The following is a 22,249-nucleotide window of genomic DNA, read 5'->3' as shown; positions in this document are numbered from 1 at the left end:
CAGGGGGGTTGGATGGGTCGGGGCTTCTGAGGCGGGCAGTCAGGGGATGGGAAGTGGGAGGAGGCGGTTAGGGGGCAGGGGCCAGGCTGTTTGGGGAGGCACTGCCTTCCTTACCTGGCCCTCCATACAGTTTTGCAACCCCAATGTGGCCCTCGGGCCAAAAAGTTTGTCCACCCCAATCTAGACTGAAAGCATCTTGTCTGGTGGGCGTTACCCAGGTTAACTACATTTGAAATACAGATATATAGTCAATATTCATAACTTCAGATACAAAAATGATACATGCATATGTAACCCACACACCTCCTGGGTGGGGGGTTCTGTTCCATCTAGTGGCACCAAGACCACTTCGAGAGAGAGAGAGAAAATGAGTCTGCTCTACAGCCTTAGCTAACAGCTGGTTGGCTTTTAGCTCATGTGATAGAAGCGTATGCATTAAGCTCTAGAGGTCCCCGGTTCGATCCCACCCACAGATGAACGGGGTCTGTCAGAGTTACACGTACAAATAGGATAATCATATTCAGCAAATCATAACTTTTCCGATGACATCTCACATGATCCATCTTGCATAAAATGCATCATAGTTATGCTATAACCATATCATAATAATATCACTATGAAGAATATTGGCTGCAGTGTCACAATGAGCTATATATATGCAGGGATTCCCTCCGAGACCTTTTCCCCTTGGCTTATCCAGAGCATTTTATTGAGTTTTGGTAGAACGCTTTATATTGAGTTCTCTGGTATCCAAAGCCCGGTTTGAATCCGCACTTATCACTGAGGTTTCTTTATTGACATTTCATAAATCCGTACCTGAGGTGATCGGGCTCAGGTGTAGGGCGATGGGCTAGTCTGCACCACAACTACAAATTACACAATTATAAATCAGATTATCTACAGATTCTAAAATAGACTAACACATTCACATTACATTGTACACAGTATCACACACTTTACAATTGACTTGTCAATTTTGTGAACCAATCCCTGTCAATATAATGAACTACCAAAGTATTACAAAGTGTGCTAGTAAGCAAAGCTGCAACTGCAAGCGTATCAAACATTTCTCCTCTTAATATTTCTTTATCTACTAGCTACATATTATTTGCAAGGCCATTTGTGAATTCATGCTGTGTCCATTGTTAACTTTTGTTTCCTGACTTCTGTTTTCTTTCATTCTTCATGCAAGGCCTACAATACAAAATGCAAGTGGTTCATTGAAAACAGTCTGTATCCTGAGTGGTGTTTTTTCCTACAAAATCGTGCTATGCACAAGTATATATCACCATACAACTCAGGAACCACACATCCCTCCCTGTTTAGCTAAATGAGCAAAGCCTAGGAAATCTGTAGTCTGGCAGGATACTATGGGACAGACTTGGTATAACTGCCCCTATACCAGTAAGTTAGTACAACGGAGGATTTACTGCATAGACAGTCTCTGATGGCTGGAATTAATGAAGCATGTGACATCCACTCTAAATAAAATACTGTGTGGTATAAACAGAAACAAATGGCTTGCTTTAATGAGACATTAGCAGTGACACAATTGAATTACACAAGCAGATGTGTGAAATGTATCTTTGTTTAATGCCTGTGCACCACATCAAACAGTGTTTCTGAAAGATGTACCTCCTTTCTGGAACTGGGGCTTTAGCCTTCCTTGTACATCTAGAGTGAATGCCAGTTCAGTATCCCCTCTCATGCACCCCACTAATGCGCTGCAACCCTTGAGGGACCACATCAGTCAATAGGGCGGTAATTCAGTCTTCATTCTCATTCAGTTCTTGGCCTGTTGGATGAGCTGGTCAGCTACTGCCAAATTGTGGTTTTGTTGTCTGATGCGTGTCCACCAGGCAATGGACTGAGCACCAACTCCTTTTACATAGGCCACCAAACAGCCTTCCGCAAACAATGATCTTTGGCCATCTTGGGATTTCATGCCTGCTTTGGTACTCAAGGAAGTACAAGCTTTTTATTTTATATTACCCTGTTTTTTTCTCCTCTTGAACTTCTGTGATAAAATAGGCAGGGGCTTAGCCTTGATTTAATCCTCTAATCATTAACAATCACAGTGCTCTCTATTTAGGGTAGTTATACAGAAGGACAACTTATAGACCATCATAATGTCTATACAATTTTTAATTCAAGTATTGCTCCTTGCAATCCTTGTATTCAGTACAACACACGAAATACACAAGTTAGTTCTTGTTAGCTCTTGTGTGTTGATAAGATGCTTTTCCAAGTCATACGAGTCGCACTGATGCCATTGAAATGCTTGCTTGCCATTCTGTCCAGGCGTGGACTGCAGCAGGGCCATACATGTCAAACGGAACAATATTGAAAAAGGCTTTTGCTCAGTTGTGTCAAATGTTGCTGAAAAGTTAGTTACAGGCTCCTGTGGAATGGATAGAGTAACAGCTGTACAACTCCCTTGGTCACTCATTTTCTAGTTTTCCCATTATTTTTAAAAACAGAAAACTCTGAAATAACACAGAAGCTGACAGCTGTAGTCACCTCTAGCTAGAGCCACAAAGGAACTCGGGCTTTGTAATGCCTAACCCTCAGGTACCCTGCCCTTATTGGAATCCTCCGCCCGGTAGTCAAGATAAGTGGGGAATGCCTCGTTTGAGAATCCTGCTTTGTGGTGATCAGGGCTTTGGCTTCAGTGAGAGTGCCAGGTAGCTCAGCAGTTCACAAACAATGAGTTGTGACCCAAGTGGGGCTGCACCATCAATAGATCGTGATCTCCAGTATGTGGAGGATGCCATTTTGGTGTCCATGCAGCATGATCTCGCCTGTATGGTGCGTGCAGGGTTGTGCTGTGTGGAGAAAACCATTTTGCTTTGCTCTGCAAAATGGCATCCCCCATGCTGTCTGGGGACATGGGAATTAATAAAGTTCAAAATGGACTCATGTGACCAAAAAGTTTGGGAATCACTGGAGTAGCTTGTTATCTGTGGGGCAGCATTACCACTTGGAGCTTAAAGCATGAGCCTCTACCGCATGAGCTAAAAGCCAACTGGCTCTTAGCTAACGCTGTAGAGCAGACTCATTAATTGCTCTCGGTGCCACTAGATGGGACAGAACACCACACCCAGAAGGTGTGAGGGTTACACAGGGTTTCTCAACCCGTGAGTCACAACTCAAAATTGGGTGGCCAGAATGTGTCAAAGGGTCCTGTGGGAGGCCCAGTGTGGTGGGGAGAAACGAGGTCAGGTCCTGCCCTTGGGTGGTGAGAGGCCTGGGGGGAAGCACTGTAGAGAAAGGGTTGCAGATCGTGCCCTGCACTGAACTTGCAACTGTGGCTTTGGTCCCATGTGGCTGGGCTGGGCTGGGCTGGGCTCCCTTCAGGTATTGGGACCCAGTGCATAGGGTCGTAGTACCACTCAGATTTGGCCCAGCCACCGCTCAATCATGGTGATGGAGGGTAAGCTGGGCCAAATTTGAGTGGCGTGTGAACCCATACACCAGGTCATAATGCTATTCATACAAATTTGGCCTGGTCAGCCCAGCCATGCCCAACCTGAGTGGGGCTGCGACTTCAGAATTTGCAATGCACAGAGCAGGGAGCCAAGCCCGGGGACAGGAACTGCAGGAGCTATGGTACACACAATGTACTTATTTAGTGTTTATTATGTTAATGTATATTATATTTTGTGGGCAAGAAATATTTAGTAGCCAGAAGTATTTTGCACTAAACCTATTTATTGGGTCATGACAACCCATCAAGATTTACAAATGAGTCCTGAGCCTAAAAATGTTGAGAACCACATGGAGCTAGATGCCAGCTGAGCACTGGTTTTGAGAATGTCAGTGGTGCCTAAATGGCGGACTTTGGCACTTAAAGAGGCAGGTGCCTAATTACATTTATGGATCTGGCCCCTCATCCCTAGCCTATTGTCAAGCACAGGGTTTTTCATGTTGTTTCTGCTGATTTGACTGTTTTGAATAATGAACATTTAACTTTGCAAGAGCTGCCTATGTTGCAAATCCCAAATTGGACTTTTATGCTCTCCTGAAATGGTACTCATTCTGGTCTCATGCCTGCAAGAAGTGGTGAAGAGTGAATGTGCTATTATGCAATATTGTCAGTCAATAGGGCAAATTTCTTAGAACGAGGCTTGATTATAAAATGCTTGTTTCTTGCTATAGAATTGAAAATGAAGTCCTGTGTCAATAGGGTCAAAGCAAGTATTTGTTTTTGTACAGTCAAAGGGTTGTTTGACAGGCCCCTGATTGGATTCTGAGTGTGGGAATGAATAAAGTGGTATTTTAACAGACTTAGTGCCCATTTTGGGGCTTGTCTACACTTCGGAGGCTGCAGTGGCATAGCTATGTCTCCTTAGCTAAGCTGCTGTAACCCCATGGTATAAACAGCAACAAAATGGGGTTTTCCATTGCTATCAAAATGCCTTGAGCAGTGGTAGGTAGGTAGGATGTTTATCTTCAAGGTTATTTGCCTGAGGTGATAGAATTCAAATGTAATCAAAAGTGTTTTATTTTAATTAAAATTAAATACTGCATTCAAAACAGCCTTATCTGTGCAGTTGACTCTGGAGCCCACCCTATGATTAAGTCTGTATGTTTATCATGGTCATGGCTTTTCTGACATAGATAGGGAGGTGCTTAGAACCTTGCAGGATTAAACTCTAATACTTATTGGTCAGCTTTGGGGATGCTTTTGGTGGAAACATATCTTTTTGGCTGCAATGACAGAACGGTATTGTGAAGAAGTCACCTGGCATTTTTCCTTCTCAAAAGGGACAGCAAATGTCATCATATCACTATAAAATATAGGCAAGCAAAGCTGTGCTAGTAATTTACTTCTAAGCATATCACATTCATAACAACAATCAACATGTGCTGCACTGTGCAGCAAGCCATTCCACTAACTAGTTTTACATTGCAAATTACAGCTCTCTTAATTGAACTGTCTCACAGATAGGTTTGTAGCCTGTTGAAACCACAGTGGGAGTATGATTCAAACTGGCAGAACATAATTGCTCAAAATTGGAATGTGGCAACGTCACAAATTCCTGATATAAGTTTTCTTCCAAAAACATGCCATAGACCCTTTAATAATTAATGGTGGAAAAGATATTGGGACATTTCTTTAGTCTCTTCTGAAATATGGCAAGTCCAGTAGCATAGCAGCACCTAAAACTATTCTGGGGCATTGGTTCAGTACTGACTGAGTCCTGGTTCAGCAAGGTACTGAATTCTGTGCTTAACTTTAAGCATGTGATTAGTCTCATTAACCCATTAAAGTTAGGCAGGTGGTTAAGTACCTTGCTGTATCCGGGCTGCCATCAGCAGAGTGCTGACTATTCAATTGCCACCAGTTTCCATCAGCACTCTGGGTTTTCCTTGGTGGCCTCTCATCCAAGGACTGATCACAGTACATGTCCCTGCCAGGTTGGTTTGGGTTTGTGTGTGTGTGGCGGGGTGGAGCACATAGTGTTTTTCATGGATATGTCTCACAAGCATTAGATTAGTCAGGATCAAGTTGTTCTGGAGGTTTTCTTCATGCTTTGCATACTGCCATCAGAGGAGTAAATGTCCCCACTAACAGCGGATGGACAAAGGCCCTCCTAGCAGCACTACCTGACCACAGCAATACCCATGAATTTCTCTCTGCGTCTCCACAGGGCTTCCTGAACAACAGCATGCAGGGAGTGAGCAGAGGAGAAGCAAGGTTGGAATCAGTCTTCCTGTCCTGTCCCAGTGAGGTGGCACTCACATTTTAACAATTGGAGCAGCTGGGTCAGGACAGGAAGTGGAGGGCAGTCAGTCATGCTTCCTGGCCCTGTGGAGAAACTCACACCCAGCTACTCATCTGGGCCATTTGTCCTTGGATTAGACCCCCTCATTCATTATTAAGGCCCTATTTGAATCACAGGATGATCTTCCAGTAATTGCGACTGAGTTGCAGACAATACATGGAAAATTACAGAAAAGTAATAATGGACCTTTATGAATAACAGTAATTTGGAAAAACCAGAGTAGACCTATTTGTTTAAGAAAAGTTTTTGTTGAAACGATATAAACCCTCAAGTATTATCATCTGCCTGCTAATATTTTTGATAACCAAACATTTTGCTGCAACTATATTACATTCATTTTTTTTTAAAAAGTGCCTGGTACAATATAAAATTCAGAAGACTAGAAGTCATAACACATCTGCTGAAGAAATCAAGTGCAGTCACTTTAGCCTTTTACATTTTACAGGCATTGAATGTTAGTGCAGTGTACCCTGCTACAGTGGTCTCCTTCGTGCCCTGTCTTTGCTTTGTGAAGACTTGTCCATACTGAGATACTGCAGACTCAGCATGCACAGAATTAGGCAAGATTGATAGTGATTGCTTTGCTGTATCTGCTAACTCTGGAAATTGCTGTAGAACTGCAGGTGAATCCCCAAACTCTCCAAGATTATTTAATAGCCATTCATTTGCAAAAAAATGTGTATGGGGCAAGCTATGTGTGCATGTTGTGAATGAAGTAGGGCCTTATTATATATTTATTAGGGTTACACTACCAAAATGAGTGTGATGTGCATTACAGATGGTCCTGTCCTGTAGAACTTACTGACAATTAATAACAATCATGATTATTATTATTTATTATTATTATAATTACTAAACCCATCTCCCTGCTTAAACCATATCCTTGCATTGACATTAGGAGCACCTTCATCCATTGCAACCAGTGAATAGAGTAAACATTCCTGGAAGTAGATACTATCGAGTTAAGAGGAATGCTGCTAAGCATCACATCACAGGGCACTGACACTTTTAATTGGCAAAAACAAAACTTCCTTGGGTTCAGCATTATTAACATCTGTGACTGGAGTCCCAGTGGAGCCAGCTGAAGTAATTCAATTAGGGTGAACTTCAAAGAATGGTGCAGACAAACCCCAAAGCTGGTGGATAATTCAATACTTAAATTTACCAAGCCAGCATAAAACAGCTTCTTTATTACCTCACTGGTTGCCCAAAAACCAATAACACCGTTCCCTTAAAGACCCAGCCTCAGGCCTCCATCCAGGTACCCAAGTAATATATGATGAAGATTTCTGAAAATCTTATTTCATCATATAAAAGAAAAGGTGTCCAATCCTTTGGGACTGGTAGAACATTACCTCCCAGGTTAATGAATATTCCAGAATCTTACCCAAATACACGCATATAGCCAATTCTTATTAACCACACTGAAATTTATTAAAAAGAAAAGAGAGAGAGTATGAGTTAAAAGATCAATATACATACAGACATGAGATTAATTATTGAGGTTCAGATACATAGCTTTGTAGTTGCAAAGAGTTCTTTCAGAAGTAGTTCATAGGCTATAGTCCAATGTCCAGTATCATATCAGGGAAGACCAGTCAGCACTGGGATCCCAATCTGGTGGCTTAAGCTTCCCCGATGAAGCATTAAGCAGATCTGAGATGAACAGGATCAGGACCCAAGGATCTTTTATACAATTTCATGTCCTCTTTGACAACTTGGAGTTCCTCGGGGAATAAAAGATAATTTGGATGATAAGGCAATTTGCTTGTTCGTTCACCATTTACAAATTATTTTCTATACATTTCAATGAGAGATGAATACAGAGATATCCCGTGTTTACAATTCATTTAAATTCTAGAATGTTCTTTTGATCTCTGAATTAGCAGAATACAGCATGGACAGGGACCGTTGATTACATTGTCCACTACTACCCATATATATGTAAATACACAAAACCAAACATTATCTCCTCACATGTCTTTAAGAGTTGAATGTGAGTCATTTATTTTGCAGGATGTTTAACCCTTTCTGGCCATGGGTCACAACATCCTTCTGTCTCAAAGTAATTTTATAATGCAGTATCACAAATCCCTTTTATTTCTAGAATAAAATCAGGTATATATATTTTACAAACATTTCATTCAACATTTGACTTTTGAAAAATTTCTTTCACTCCTGGCAATTCCAGTGCAGTGCGCTTCATTAAAACATGAACATTTCTCAGCCAGCAGTGACTGCAGTATCATAGCAGCTCCTATTTTAAGTTTATAGGTATATGGTGGGTTCCTGAAATGTTGGATGCTGACTGTATAATACCATCTTCAATATGATTCTGTTTTTTGTAAATTTCTCTCCTGCACAATTGGGTGGGCTGGATTACTTTTTTACATTGCTGTTGTAACAATCTGTAGAGCATCTGAATGCAGCAGCTGAAATTTTCAAAGCCATCTGAGTGATGTACACTCAACTCCTACTGAAAATTAATAGGAATCAGTTGTTGTAATCCCCTACATGGCTTTTGACGATCGGGATTGTCTACGTAGGAAAGTTTTACCCGTTGTATTGTAGGGCAAAAGCCTAATGGGAAGAAATTGTCTCAAGTAAATTGTACTCCATTTTGCTTATATTGCTTTATACTCCATTTTGCTAGATTTGAATTAGTAAGAAGAAATTGTTCTGAGTTTATTCTTTGCTGATTGTGTTAGTGATTGTTCTTAGATGGATAGAAGTTTTATGGCTTTAATTATTGCCTTATTTACTGTTTGATATGTGAGTGAAGAATGTATGATAATTAACTGAGAAAAGGCAGCTGGGCCGGATGGTCAAGAAGGGAGTGGAGGAGTTGAGAGGCACCAACTTTATTATCAGAATCACCCGGATAGCAGATTGACGACCCTAAAGCAAAGGCATACACCCCAAGGACAAGATAAAGAGTGGAGCTAGAGGGATGAGACAAGAAACAGCTGCGGATACTCTCAGTAACAACCCAAATAATGCTGATTGGGAGCAACCTTGACTACCTCGTGATTAACAGCTCCAGTGTGACACAACAAGGTCCAGAGACTTGTATGGGAACGTATTATTATAAAAGAAGGGTGTATTTCCATGGGACTTTGGGTTCGTTCTGCATCTGTGGCGCTTCGAACGCGTTCGACAGAGGCCCAGCTCCGCTCTCTCATGTGCAGTTTCAGCTGGCCACTGGAACGGACTGAGCAACACTAAGGACTGGTGACTATAAGATCCAGCTGCAGAACCTTTTGGTGTGCATGTATGTGTATGAATGGAAGCATATGCTGATTTTAATGCTTAAATTGTACTCTCAATAAACATGGCATATTGCCTTATCCCCTTTAAAAAGAGTCTGTGTGCTTTTTATAAGCATAACAATATCAGTATAGTTATACTGGTATAAATTCCTGTGTGGACACTCTTAGCCATGTATAAGAATGGCTTTTTTAGATTTAGCTTAAACCCCTTCCCAAGTGGCATAGCTAAAACTGAACAAAGGTACTTTTATATATGAGTGTACACATGCTGACTTATACTGGTATAACTATTTCTATTAAACTCACACCTTGGCTTGTACCAATATAACTTTCCTGGTAGTCAAGCCCTCAGCCAGTGTGTTTATATTCTGCACTGTGTGCTCTAATGGCTGAATAATTTTATTGAAACTCGTGTTTAGATAATGTAATCACGGAAGGGCATGCTGAGGGTGGCAGCCATATCACGAAGCTCAATGTGTACATGAGACACTGGAAAGACAACATTTGTAAATGCATTTTCTCTCTGTCTGTTTCTGTTCATGGTTCACTAGTCAGTACACTATTGTATCTTAATAAAAGTTTTTATTTAATGTAATGTATTAGGGGAAGAAATCGCTACTCGTTTTGTCTGGGACCTGAAACTACTATAAACAAAATAATAATTGTGATGTAATACCTGTATGTAAAGTAGGAAAAATATGAAACTACAGTCACTATGGACTGATGGTCTGTGACTAAGGCATTTGATTGGGACTCAGACGATCTGGAGTCAATTTAAGGCTCTGCCATACATTAGAAGAAAGAGGATGACCAAGGAAAGGGTAGGCTCATTACTCAATGAGGAGGGAAAGACAATGACAAAAAATGCAGCTAGGCCAAAATTTTAAATGTTTCAGTTTTTACCAAAAAAGTAGCAGTAATTGCACAGCTACTATAGTGGACGTTGGTGTAAATGGGGTAGGATCTGAGGCAAAAATAGAAAAGTTGGCAGGGCCTGATGGAATACATCCTAGAGTACTTAAGGAGTTTGCTGAAGAGATCTCTGAGTCATTAGCAATTTCTCTCTGAGAGCTCCTGATGGACAGGAGAAATCCCTGAGAACTGAAAAAGGGCAAATATAGTGCCTATCAGTAAAAAGGGGAATAAAGACAACCAAGGGAATTATAAACCAGTCAGATTAACTTTGGTACCCAGAAAGATGATGGAGCAAATAATCAAAAATCAATTTGTATGCACTGAGAAGAAAATAAGGTGATAAGTAACAGTCAGTGTGGATTTGTCAAGACAAAATCATATCAAACCAACACAATATCCTTCTTTGACAGGGTAACAAGCCTTGTGGATGAGGGTTTGTAGTAGATGTGATATATCTTGACGTTTGTAAGGCTTTTAATATTGTCTCACATGACCTACTCATAAATTAGAGAAATATAGCATAGACAAACTTACTATATGTGTATGCACAACTGGTTGGAAAAATGTACTCAGAGAGTAGTTATTAGTGGTTCACAATCAAGCTGGAGGGGCATATTGAGTGCAGTCCTGCAGAGATCTGTCTGAGTTATTTTCTTAAATGATTTGGATAATGGCATAGAGAGTACACTTATAAAGTTTGCAGACGATCGAAAGCTGGGAGGAGTTGCAAGCGTTCTGGAGGACATGACTAGAATTCAAAATTAACTTTACATGGAGAAATGGTTTGAAATATATAGGATGAAATTCAATAAGAACAAATGTAAAGTACTACATTCAGGAAGGAATAATCAGTTGCACAAATTCAGTATGGGAAATGACTGCTTAGGAAGGAGTACTTCAGAAAAGGATCTGGGGTTATTGTGGATCACAAACTAAATAAGAGTCAACAATGTAATACTGTTGTGAAAAAAGCTAAGGTCATTCTGGGATACATTAGCAGGAGTGTTGTACGCAAGACACAAGAAGAATTCTTCCACTGTACTCAGCATTGATAAGGCGTCTTCTTAGTATTGTGTCCAGGTCTTGGCACTACACTTTGAGAAAGATGTGCACAAATTGGAGAAACTCCAGAGGAGAGCAACAAAAGTTATAAAAGATCTAGAAAACATGAGCTACAAGGAAAGATTGAAAAAACTAGATTTGTTTAGTCTAGAGAAGAGAAGACTGAGGGAGGACATAACAGTCTTCAAGTATGTAAAAGGTTGTTATAAAGAGGAAGGTGATAAAATGTTCTCCTTAACCACTGAGGACAGGACAAGAAGTAAAGGGTTTAAACTGCAGCAAGGGAGATTTAGGTTAGAGATTAGTAGGGATCCTAGTTTTCTGTGATAGAAAAACCAAAATTCTCTAATTAAAAAAAAAAACAAAAACATAAAAATCTGTGTTTTTCTGGGATTAAAATGGAACGCTGAACTTTAGTTTACCAAGCCACAATACACAATGGAACCTCATTTATCCAGTCTAATTGGGACCGGGCCAGATTGCATAATCTAAAATTTGAATAATCCAGAGAATGGGCAAATAGCTTCAGCCCCGGGCGGTGGGGCTCATGCTGTGATCCCTAGATGGTGGGGCTCAGGCTTCCGTTGAAGCTGGAGCAGTGCCGCTCTGGACTGACAGCCTGAGCCCCGCTGCCCGGAGCTCGGGTATCAGCCCCAGTTCGGTTAATACGGAGAGCCAGATAATGGGGGCTTGGATAAACAGGGTTCTACTGTATACGTTTTTATTTTTTCACAAAATGTAAAAACTAAAGATATTCTCTAAAGATGCAAATTCTGTGCTTTTCTGCGTTTTTCTGTGGGAAATGGATTTCTAGGATCCCCGGAGATTAGGAAAAACTTCCTAACTGTTAGGGTAGTTAAGCACTGGAACAAATTACCTAGGAAGGTTGTGGAAACTGTCATTGGAAGTTTTTTAAGAACAGGTTAGTCAAACACCTGTTGGGGTGATCTAGATAAACACTTAATTCTGCCTCAGTGCAGGGAACTGGACTAGATGACCTATTGAGATCCCTCTCAGTCCTACATTTCTGAGATTTCCTGTGCCACCGTGGGCAAATTACTTAATTTCTCTGTGCCTCAGTTCCCCCAGTTCTGACAATAATACTTCCTTCCTCCCATCTCTTATCTGACTGGTGTGTTTAGATCATTCTTGCCCCAATGGGTTTACAATCTCACTACTTATTTACCACAAAAACAGTCTGATCACAGTTGGGGTTGCTCGGCACTACTGTAATATAAATATGTTGTTGATTTATTGCATCACTTTTCTTTGTAAAGTAAAAGCAGTTCAATATTGTAGCTATAAAACAAGGATTAATAGCACATGTTTTCTTTTGCCTCTAGGTTAAAGAAAAAGTCCCAGTCTGTAGATGTTACTGCACAAGGATACAACCCTTTGGCAGCAGAAGCACAAGAGGCCCCACAAGCCAGTAAATTGATACCTGTCACTAACACAGCTGCTTCTGAAGAGGAGCAGAACAACACCACAAATACACAAAGGCGCAATCCACGGAGGAGTGAGCTGAAGAGATACTACACCATTGGTGAGCTTAAAGCCATCATTCAGTTCAAATGTTTTAACTAGTATGTGGAAGGCATGCCCACATTGGTGGCCAGTCAATCAGGTGTTCTTTAGCTGGATGGAACAGAGTTTCTGACTTCCTTATTGCTCACTGGGGGCTATAGTCTTTATCTGATGCTAACATTAAAGAGTGTTCTTTTGCAGAGAAATTCAGTGTTGTTAATGTGACTTTTCAAGTGATAGAACCATTCCACTTGCTTTTATTATTATTATTATTATTATTTTTGGTTTCACTAGGCCTAAGTCTCAAGTTTTAAAAATAATGTCAAACAGGAGATGCCATAATTATAGCTCACAGGCAGTATAAACTACCAAGGGTAAATTTGACTTTTGACTTTTTAAAAAATGTATCTAGTATTGTTTCCAAGCATCCTTTCCTTCAGCGTTTATTTCTGCTTTTACTTTTTCAAAACCTCACTCTTCAGCTCAGTACCCGCACTCCATTCTTTCAGGTTACGCCGTTCAACTTCAGCATCACCTCAGATTGCAACACTTATCTCCTAAGGACTTGTAGTGGTCTGAAGTACTTTAGGTGAAATCTAAGTAAAGTGTTGTGTATGGGGTCAGGATGTGACCCCATAGGAGTCTCTCATATCTTCACCATCAGCCTTTTTGAGGAGGTGGAAGTCATGGAAGGGAGTCTGTTCTTCCAGAACTATGTGGATCCCAGGTGGAATTCCCAATCAGCTGTCTGTCCAGTTCCAAAAGGAGCATGAACTAGATATAGGCTGTTTTCCTGCTCGGCTCCCTCAGCTGCCCTGCCTCCTCTCCTTGGACAAATTCACCCCACACTTCTCCTCAAAAAAGAGAAATTCATTCTTGTGTAGAAGGCTGTGGGGATTTCACCCAACTTGCAGAGCCTTGACTGCATGGAGTTCACACAGAGACTTCTGTGGGCTGGAGAGTAGGGAGTAAGCCATGGAACTGCTGTGTTTCCGCTACGGTAATCTCCAACTCAGTTCCTTGATGATGTGCCTTCCTCTTACTGCTTAAGGGAAGTGAAGATTGAGCACAAAATTAGGCATGGGTGGAGTCTGGGAGGTGGGGGCATTGGGGGCATTGCCCCCCGAACTGCAAACCTCAGGCAGCCTGAGTGTGCAATGTAATGAGTTCTGCAGAGAAAACAGGAGATGTACTGCTCCCAGCTTGCACCCCCGAGACAGGGAGTCAGAATTTTGTTTATAAATGGAGTGATTATTAGGTGATTAAGATAAGAAAGGACAGTCAGGATGTTTACTAAAGTTAAATAATCTGTTCCAAGTTTGGTGAACTGCAAAAAGTAAGTACAAGTCTGTCTCATCTTACGCGGGGGTTCCGTTCCGCGGTTAGCGCATAAAGCGAAAACTGCGTATAGCCAAAACCCCATTGAGCTCAATGGCGGGCGAAATCGCCCGCACTACAGATATAGTATTAAAACTGTTGTTTTTCTCTTTTTTTTGTTTTTTGTTTTTGCCGACCGCGTAAACTTGAAATCGTGCATGTTAAATGTGCATAAGATGCGACAGACCTGTAGACTAAATGATGGAAAGTAATTGTAGATTTTTCCACAATTGTTTCAATTGTTGTATTCAAGAGGTACTAACAAAGTTACTAATATCTTTCTTTGAGAATAACTGATTTTTTAGATAAAAGAAATGCAGTAGATCTAATCTACCTGGATGTCAGTAAGGCATTTGATAGTTTCACATGAGAAATTATTAGTTAAATTGGAGAAGGTGGGGATTAATAAGAGAACTGAAAGATGGATAAGGAATTGATTAAAGGGGAGACTATAACAGGTCATACTGAAAGGTGAACTGTCAGGTTAGAGGGAGGTTACTAGTGGAGTTCCTTAGGGATCTGCCTTGGGACCAGTCTTATTTAACATTTTTATTACTGACCGTGGCAAAAAGTGGGAGTGTGGTAATAAAATTTGCAAATGACACAAAGTTGGGAGCTATTGCCTATATGGAGGAGGACTGGAATACCATACAAGAAGATCTGGATGACCTTGAAAACTGGAGTAATAGAAATGGGATGATATTTAATAGTGCAAGGTGCAAGGTCATGAACTTAGGAACTAACAACAAGAATTTTTTCTACAAGCTGAGGACGTATCAGTTGGGAGTGGCAGAAGAGGAGAAAGACTTGGGTGTATTGGTTGATCACAGGATGACTATGAACTATCAATGAGATGCGGCAGTGTGGCTAATGCAGTACTGGGGTGCATCAGGCAAGGTATTTCCAGTAGAGATAGGGAAGTGTTAGTACCATTATACAGGGCACTGTTGAGACCTCATCTGGAATACTGTGTGCAATTCTGGTCTCCCATGTTTAAAAAAGAGTCATTCAAACTGCAACAGGTGCAGTGAAGGGCTACTAGGATGATCTGAGGAATAGAAAACCTACTTTATGAAAGGAGACTCAGAGAGCTTGGGGAGATATGATATGATTGTTCCCTATAAATATATCAGAAGGATAAATACCAGGGAGGGAGAGGAGTTTTTTAAGTTAAGGACCAATATGGACCCCAGAACAAATGGATATAAACTGGCATCAACAAGTTTAGGCTTGAAATTAGGTGAAGATTTCTAACCATCAGAGGAGTGAAGTTCTGGAGCAGCCTCCCAAGGGGTGCAGTGAGGGCAAAAAATCTAACTGGCTTCAAAACTGAGCTTGATAAGTTTATGGAGGGGATGGTATGACAGGACTGCCTACACTGGTGTGTGGCCCATCGGCAACTGCCTGTAGCAAAAGTCCCCAACGGCTGGAGATGGGATACTAGATGGGGAGGTCTCTGAGTTACTACAAAGAATTCTTTCCCAGGTGTCTGGCTGGTGGGTTTTTCCCACATGCTCAGGGTCTAAATTACCGTATTTGTGGTCAGGAAGGAATTTCCCCCCGGGTCAGATTGGCAGAGATCTTGGGCTGGGGGTTCACCTTCCCCTGTAGCATGGGGCACAGGTCATTTGCATGTTTAAAGTAGTGTAAATGGTGAATTCTCTCTAACTTGAAGTCTTTAAATTATGATTTGAAGACTTCGGTAACTCAGCCAGAGGTTAGGAGTCTATTACAGGAGTGGGCGGGTGAGGTTCTGTGGTCTGCAATGTGTAGGCTGACCAGATAGCCAGTGTAAAAAATCGGGACGGGGGTGGGAGGTAATAGGTGCCTATATAAGAAAAAGCCCCCAAGATCGGGACTGTCCCAATAAAACTGGGACATCTGGTCACCCTAGCAATGTGTGGGAGTTCAGACTAGATGATCACGGTGGTCCCTTCTGACTTTAGTAAGAGTATCTGAGTAAGAATATACATTACAGTTTTAAACCTAACCACAGAGACTTGCCGCAAGATGTCAGAACATGTTAGTGTTAGAGCTGAGTGGGTCTAATATTTATTTAATTTTCTTTCTTGATATTGGAATCAGATACAGTGTTCCTGTCAGATAATTTCTAAGTTATTATCTGCAAAAATACCCTAGAGTTTTCAGTTGCCCTAAGTAGCCCCTGGAGTCAAGATTAAAGTCAGACCCCCCAACCCCCAACAAAAATCTGAAATGGCACCCCTGTCAGGGCAGGAACGGAATTTGCCTCCCACCACACATGGCTCTTTTGACCTGACTGGAGTCCTCCCCCCCAGATATAGAAGTCAAACTACGCCTATGAAATTAGGCCCCTGTGATACAAAGACTTATGCATGTGCTTAACTTTATTCACTGTGAGTAGTGCTGTTAAAGTCAGTGGTCATGATGTATAAAGCTCAGCATGTGCATAAATCTTTACAGGATTGGCACTTTACTGATTCCTTGGTTTATAATCTAGTTACACTTGATTAAAATGGATGGATCTTTCTCACCCTGTAATGTGCGTGTTATATTGATTAACGTTCGTGGGAATTACTTGTTCATTCATAGAAGAAGAACTAACATAGAAGGGAGGTTATAGACTCTCTGCTAGACACTTCTGAAAAGAGCAGGTATATTTAAAACAAAAAACAAAGTCTGTAGTTTAATTTGGAACATGCTGCTTGTGCAATAATTATAAATTAAACTTTGGTTTTTTTTTTTTAAATGAAACAGCAACGGCAGTTATCTATATATTTTAGAAAATAAAATGTAGCATTTTATGGACTAAATTTACAAAAGTGATTATTGATTTTTGGATGTCTTTGTTTTTATTTGCCCAATTTAGGGATAACTTAAAGGGGCCTTTCAGAAAGTGCTGAGCACCCGCCACCTGAAAATCAGACCCCTTTTTAAAGTGTTTCAAGTTACCTCCCCCTCCACCAAAAATGAGACAGAGTCATTTGTCACTTTTGAAAATATAGGCCAGTTCAGTATTGTTTTGGTCAGTATTTCCAAATCTTGGATCAAGTACTGCTTCAATCCCCTGAAGATAAATGAAATGTGCAATTTGAACACCAGCTGAGAATCCTCGATTAACCTCCGTATGGAGGAATATGCCTCAGGGACTTGGCACTGAAAAAGAAACTTCCTGAGGTGTGCACAGTAGCAGAAATTAGGTTCCAGGTTCTGGACAGAGTAATCAAAAGAAGCAAAGATAATTTAGTTTTCAGGGCTGGAAGTCTGTTTGGCATTTCGGGGCTCAATTGTTAATCAAAGTTATATTTTAAAATGACAAGGTGATAATCATATAGCAGTGTTTTGTAATATAGTCATCCATATTTTTCAGAAATACAGCAGTACAGACAGAGGCTTGCATAGATAAAATCAAGAAAAACATTGAATCCATATATTTGTTTCAGAGTTCTACTGTAGATTGATACATTTGAGAGAGAAGCATGGTCTTGGGCTTCTATTCAACTAGCTGTTCCGTGAGGGTGGATTTCTGTGTCCACACACAGCTCACCCATGTGAAGTAGGTTGCAAAGTCAGGGCCTAAAATTGTAAGGCCAGACTCTCAGTTGGTGTGAATCAGTGTAGGTCCACTGAAGTCTAAACAGTTAAGACAGTTTACATAAGCTGAGGATATTTCTCAACAGCCCTTTTGGGAAGGGACTGTCTGCCTGTGTTTGGAGACAGCTACTGGCGCACTGTGGGTACTACGAGAAACCAAATTATGGTAATCATGGTATAGCCTGTTACATTTATAGTTAAAGTAGAACTGAGTTTTGCACCTTTTGTACTTATTTATGGCTCATTACCTCAATAAATAAGCCACTAACCTTCCTTTGTCCTAGTACTGAGGTGGTGTTAACTGCCCATTTTACCTTCTATGGTCTCTTGCAACATGTTAACTCCTTATATTAAACAATCTCTTCTGCCTTGTGTTTAGCTGTGACACTCAGAGTATCTTTCCCAAACCTGAATAAGAGTTCTGCATAAGTTCGAAAGCTTGTCTCTTTCACCAACAGAAGTTGGTCCAATGAAAGACCTTGCCTCACCCACCTTGTCTCTCTTTTTCTCTTGAAGCAATCACTTTGTTATGTATGAAGAATACAATATATCCCCCAACCTCTAAAATTACAGTATTTACTTGTTGAATACAGAATGAATTTTCTGAGACTTCACAAGTAAATCAGTTCATTTCGAGTTAAAAGTAACTTTAAAATGTGTCCTTTAAGAAATTTAGCACAGTGTATCAGATCATATTTTTGTGCCAAATGATCTTTATAGTGGATGAACGCAGACTCTTCAAACTTCCCATACAGTAAAACTTACCATGAGGGAGAAAATGAAAAATCAGATATGTCTTTAAAAATCCGTTTAATTTGGGACTAAAAACACTATTCTGTACTAATCATAATTTATGGTTATTTCATAGAATCACTACAGGGCGAAGTTAAGATAGTTTGGGTCTATTATTTGCATATTTCCGATACATAAGTTTGTTTGGATTTCTTTTAATCTTAACTCTGCTTTTATGATGTTTCTTTTAGGGTTCCTTACAACATCCCTGCAATGTAGTTTACCCTAAATTACTGTTATGTATTCTTAACCTTAGCTGCATCTTAATGTAGACTTTTTTTTGGGGGGGGGGGGAGGGGAATTATTAGTAATGATCAAGTGGTCTGAGCACAGGACTGTGTGAGGATCTAATCCCAGTGCCATAATCCTAAATGTCATGCATATGTATGGTGTTATATAAATCATAATCCTGACTCTGGCACACCTTCTGAACTCTTGGGCAAGGCACTGAACCTCTCTTTTTCAGTCCAAAGAATGTAATTTTGTGAGAATTAATGTTTGTAAAGTGCTAGGAACATAAAATGTTCTATAGGGCTTCATCTTGGGACCTCTAATCCACCTGCCCATGACATGTTGGATAAAACCTGTCTGCACTTAGGTATTGTTGGTGGAGTTGCACTGGTGTTGAATTACAGGACCTAATTTTCCTAGTGTTGACAAGGACTGCAAGACTTAAGTAGTATTATCTTTCGGTCTATGTTTCATTTGGTTGGTCAATGATATTTATCTTTTAAAAAGTACATCAGTGCTTTGCAGTTCTACTGGTTTCCTAGAGAATTTTAAGCTTTCCTTGTCCTCTGTATGTGAAGTTTCTGTTGTTGGATAAAGTCAATTACAGCATAGTGCATTCTTGTCATCTATCAATACATTTTTCTTTCTAACATGAAGATATTGATTGTCGTTTACACCTACAGTCATCAATGGATTTGTTTAACCAAACTGAAGAGACGTATTTTAAAGTTAACTATTTGAAATTTGATGCTGAGGAATAAAGACCTAAGAGTATTTTTGCAAGTTCTGTGGTCATGATATTGCTGCAATGGGAATAATTTCTGAGGTCTGGTCTATACTACCCGCCTGAATCGGCGGGTAGAAATCGACCTCTCGGGGATCGATTTATCGCGTCCTGTCGGGACGCAACAATCGATCCCCGAATCGGCGCTCTAACTCCACCAGCGGAGGTGGTAGTAAGCGCCGCCGACAAAAAGCCGCAGAAGTCGATTTTGCCGCCGTCCTCACAACGGGGTAAGTCGGCTGCAATACGTCGAATTCAGCTACGCTATTCACGTAGCTGAATTTGCGTATCTTAAATCGACTCCCCGCTGTAGTGTAGATGTACCCTTAGAGTCAGTGACTTTTCTTTAGCATTTAAAAGAAAAAGAAAATTAACAATAGGGGAGCTGTAGCTTATAAAGATCATGTTTCAAAAAGAGGGAGGCATAAAGAAGACAGTATAAACAATTTGGTTTACTTAAAACTGGGAAACGCATAACTGCATGATCATTTACACTTATTAAGCCTGTAGGCAGCGTCATGCAGCTACATCATAGCTCTTTCTACCTAGTAAGCTAGTAGGTCCCAGGAGGATATATCGCTTATAATGTGACATTCTGCCATAAATCTGTACAGATATTCTAGAAAATAGAGAATTAAGTGATAACCATAAGTTTCCTTCAGAACATCTAAACGCTTAACAGTCCCTAATGTAAAATAAAACATACGCAGGCCTAGTTTTTGTAGCCCGTTTCGTGTATTTTAGTGCTTGCTTTGATGTTTTTGCAAGCTGTGTTTGAGAGCTGTTGAAAGGAGGAGGGAAGAGTAACTAATTCTCATGGTGATCTGAAAGAAAAACTTAACAGTCTGGAAACCAGAGAAAGTAGGGAGAAATAACATCCTATGCTCTGCTGGTGACCACAAAGTTATGCAAACAAAAGCCTCTAATGTGTGCAAAGACAACAGCTTCGTAAGTAAACTTCCCATAGATTAAATGATCTTCTGAATCTCTGAAATATTCTACAAGTATTACTTTTTTCAACTCACCAGGGATATCTAATGTAGGCAAAAATAGAAAGACTTCGCCGTACGCCAACAGAAATATGTAGAAGGTAAAGCTTTAAAAATTACTGCCCTTGGCCCTTATGTACTTTGTGTCTCTCTGTGTGTGTGAGAGAGATACATTACAGTACTCAATTTGGGAAGGAACAATCAGTTGCACACATACAAAATGGAAAATGACTGCATAGGAAGGAGTACTGCAAAAAGGGATCTGGGGATCATAGCTAAATATGAGTCAACAGTGTAACACTATTGCAAAAAAAGACAGAGCACTACTGTCTGGCAGAGCTTCCTCTCAGTAGTAATAACAGAAATGTAAGTAGTTCTTTGCCAAGGCTAGAGTGAGTGAGTGACATGGTACTGCCTGACTGGCCAGCAGGGAATGAGATGTCAACACTTGTTACGGCAAAAAATGTCACTAATTTGCAGTAGGTCTCCCATCCATTAGTGAGGTTCTACTGGGTGGGAGTGAATGAGGTTCTCTTATACTTTAACAATTCTCTTCAGAATTGGGGTAAATGTATTATTTCACACAGCCATGGAAATCTGAAAGAACATCCTACTGAATTTGTAGTACATATGGAGGTACTGAATAATGTATTGAAACAAGGTTACATGATGACACTACAGGTAATCTAAAGTAGCACAGTGCATTTGGAGCAGCTTAAAGGGCAACTTTTATTATGGAGAAGCTACCACCTCTCCATAGTTAAGGTCAGGGCTGGCTCCAGGGACCAGCCCACTAAGCATGTGCTTGGGGCGGCACCTGGAGGGGGGCGGCATGGCACGGCGTTCTGGCCCGAGAGCGGGGCCGCGACTGGGCTCGCTGCCCTCCTCGCGGCGCTCCAGCCGCCAGGGAGAGCGGAGCTGCAGCGGGCTCGCCGTCCTCCCCCGGCGCTCTGGCCGCCAGGGAGAGCGGAGCCCCGGCCGGGCTCTCTGCCCTCCTCCCGGCACTCCGGCTGGTCGGGGAAAGCGGGGCCCTGGCCGGGCTAAAAATAAGCATGGAAAAATCTTAGCCTTAGTTATAGGTCATCACAATTACCCTAATTTGAATTTTTTACTTTTGTCTAACCTTACTTGGTTTCCTCCTAGCTCAAAAATTGCATGATAATACCATTCAAAACTTTCCATATAGTTAATTCTCTCTAAAAACGTACATGCTATCCATATTTGAAGAAACTAAGCAGTAACTAAGAAAAGTCAGAAGGTATATGGCCTCCAGGCTTGAAGAATTATTGAGGGAAATATAAGAGCCTGCGTTTCACAGACTTGGATCTACTTATAAAAATAGAGAAGAGAAGGCTTTCCAAAGCAGGGAAGTCCAAGAAAGGATTTCTTCACTGGCTAGTGGATTCAAAGACTGGTGCAAATCTGAAAGAAAAAAAGAGAGCTATAAATCATATATATTTTTATTGTAACTTGTTGATCATTTTAAACAAAATCTTAAGTAATCCTAAACACTTTCTTCCATCTCAAATACATGCCCATTACTGTAGCTTTCTGTAACTCTGCAAGAGCTAACTAAAATTACTTTATAAGAAATGAAAAAGAAGCAAGGTAAATCCACATACAGCCAAGGTACTCCATTTCAGCAGGGCTGGCTCCAGCTTTTCTGCTGCCCCAAGCGGCAAAAAAAAAAAGAAAAATCGGCGGCAATTCGGTGGTGGGTCCTTCACTCCCTCTCCTCCTGTTTGGTGGCAGCTCAAAGAGGAAGAGAGGGAATGAGGGACCCGCCGCCGAATTCCCGCCAAAGACCTGGACATGCCACCCTGATACCGGACGAATTGCCGCCCCTTTGAATTGGCTTCCTTGGCTGGTGCCTGGAGCCGGCCCTGCATTTCAGAAAAAAAGAGTTAACGGTGTTTTACCAGATAATCACTCTGTTCTGGGAAA

At 40.9% G+C, this 22,249-nt stretch overlaps 1 protein-coding gene across 4 annotated transcripts in view; it reads left to right on the top strand.

Moving 5' to 3' along the window:
• The window catches only part of OXR1 (oxidation resistance 1), a 465,986-nt gene that overhangs the window by 167,703 nt on the left and 276,034 nt on the right, over positions 1–22,249 (top strand). For 3 of the 4 annotated variants that reach the window (XM_054017343.1, XM_054017342.1, XM_054017340.1), the window contains exon 2: positions 12,379–12,578. In XM_054017343.1, coding sequence (XP_053873318.1) covers positions 12,379–12,578 — 200 coding nt within the window. Of the gene's footprint in view, positions 1–12,358; positions 12,579–22,249 lie in introns of those variants that run through there. The other variant, XM_054017341.1, reaches the window with a different exon arrangement.

The sequence above is a fragment of the Malaclemys terrapin genome, chromosome 2 (assembly GCF_027887155.1).
Source record: "Malaclemys terrapin pileata isolate rMalTer1 chromosome 2, rMalTer1.hap1, whole genome shotgun sequence".
NCBI lineage: Eukaryota > Metazoa > Chordata > Testudines > Emydidae > Malaclemys > Malaclemys terrapin.
This window is presented reverse-complemented; position numbering and strand designations above follow the sequence as displayed.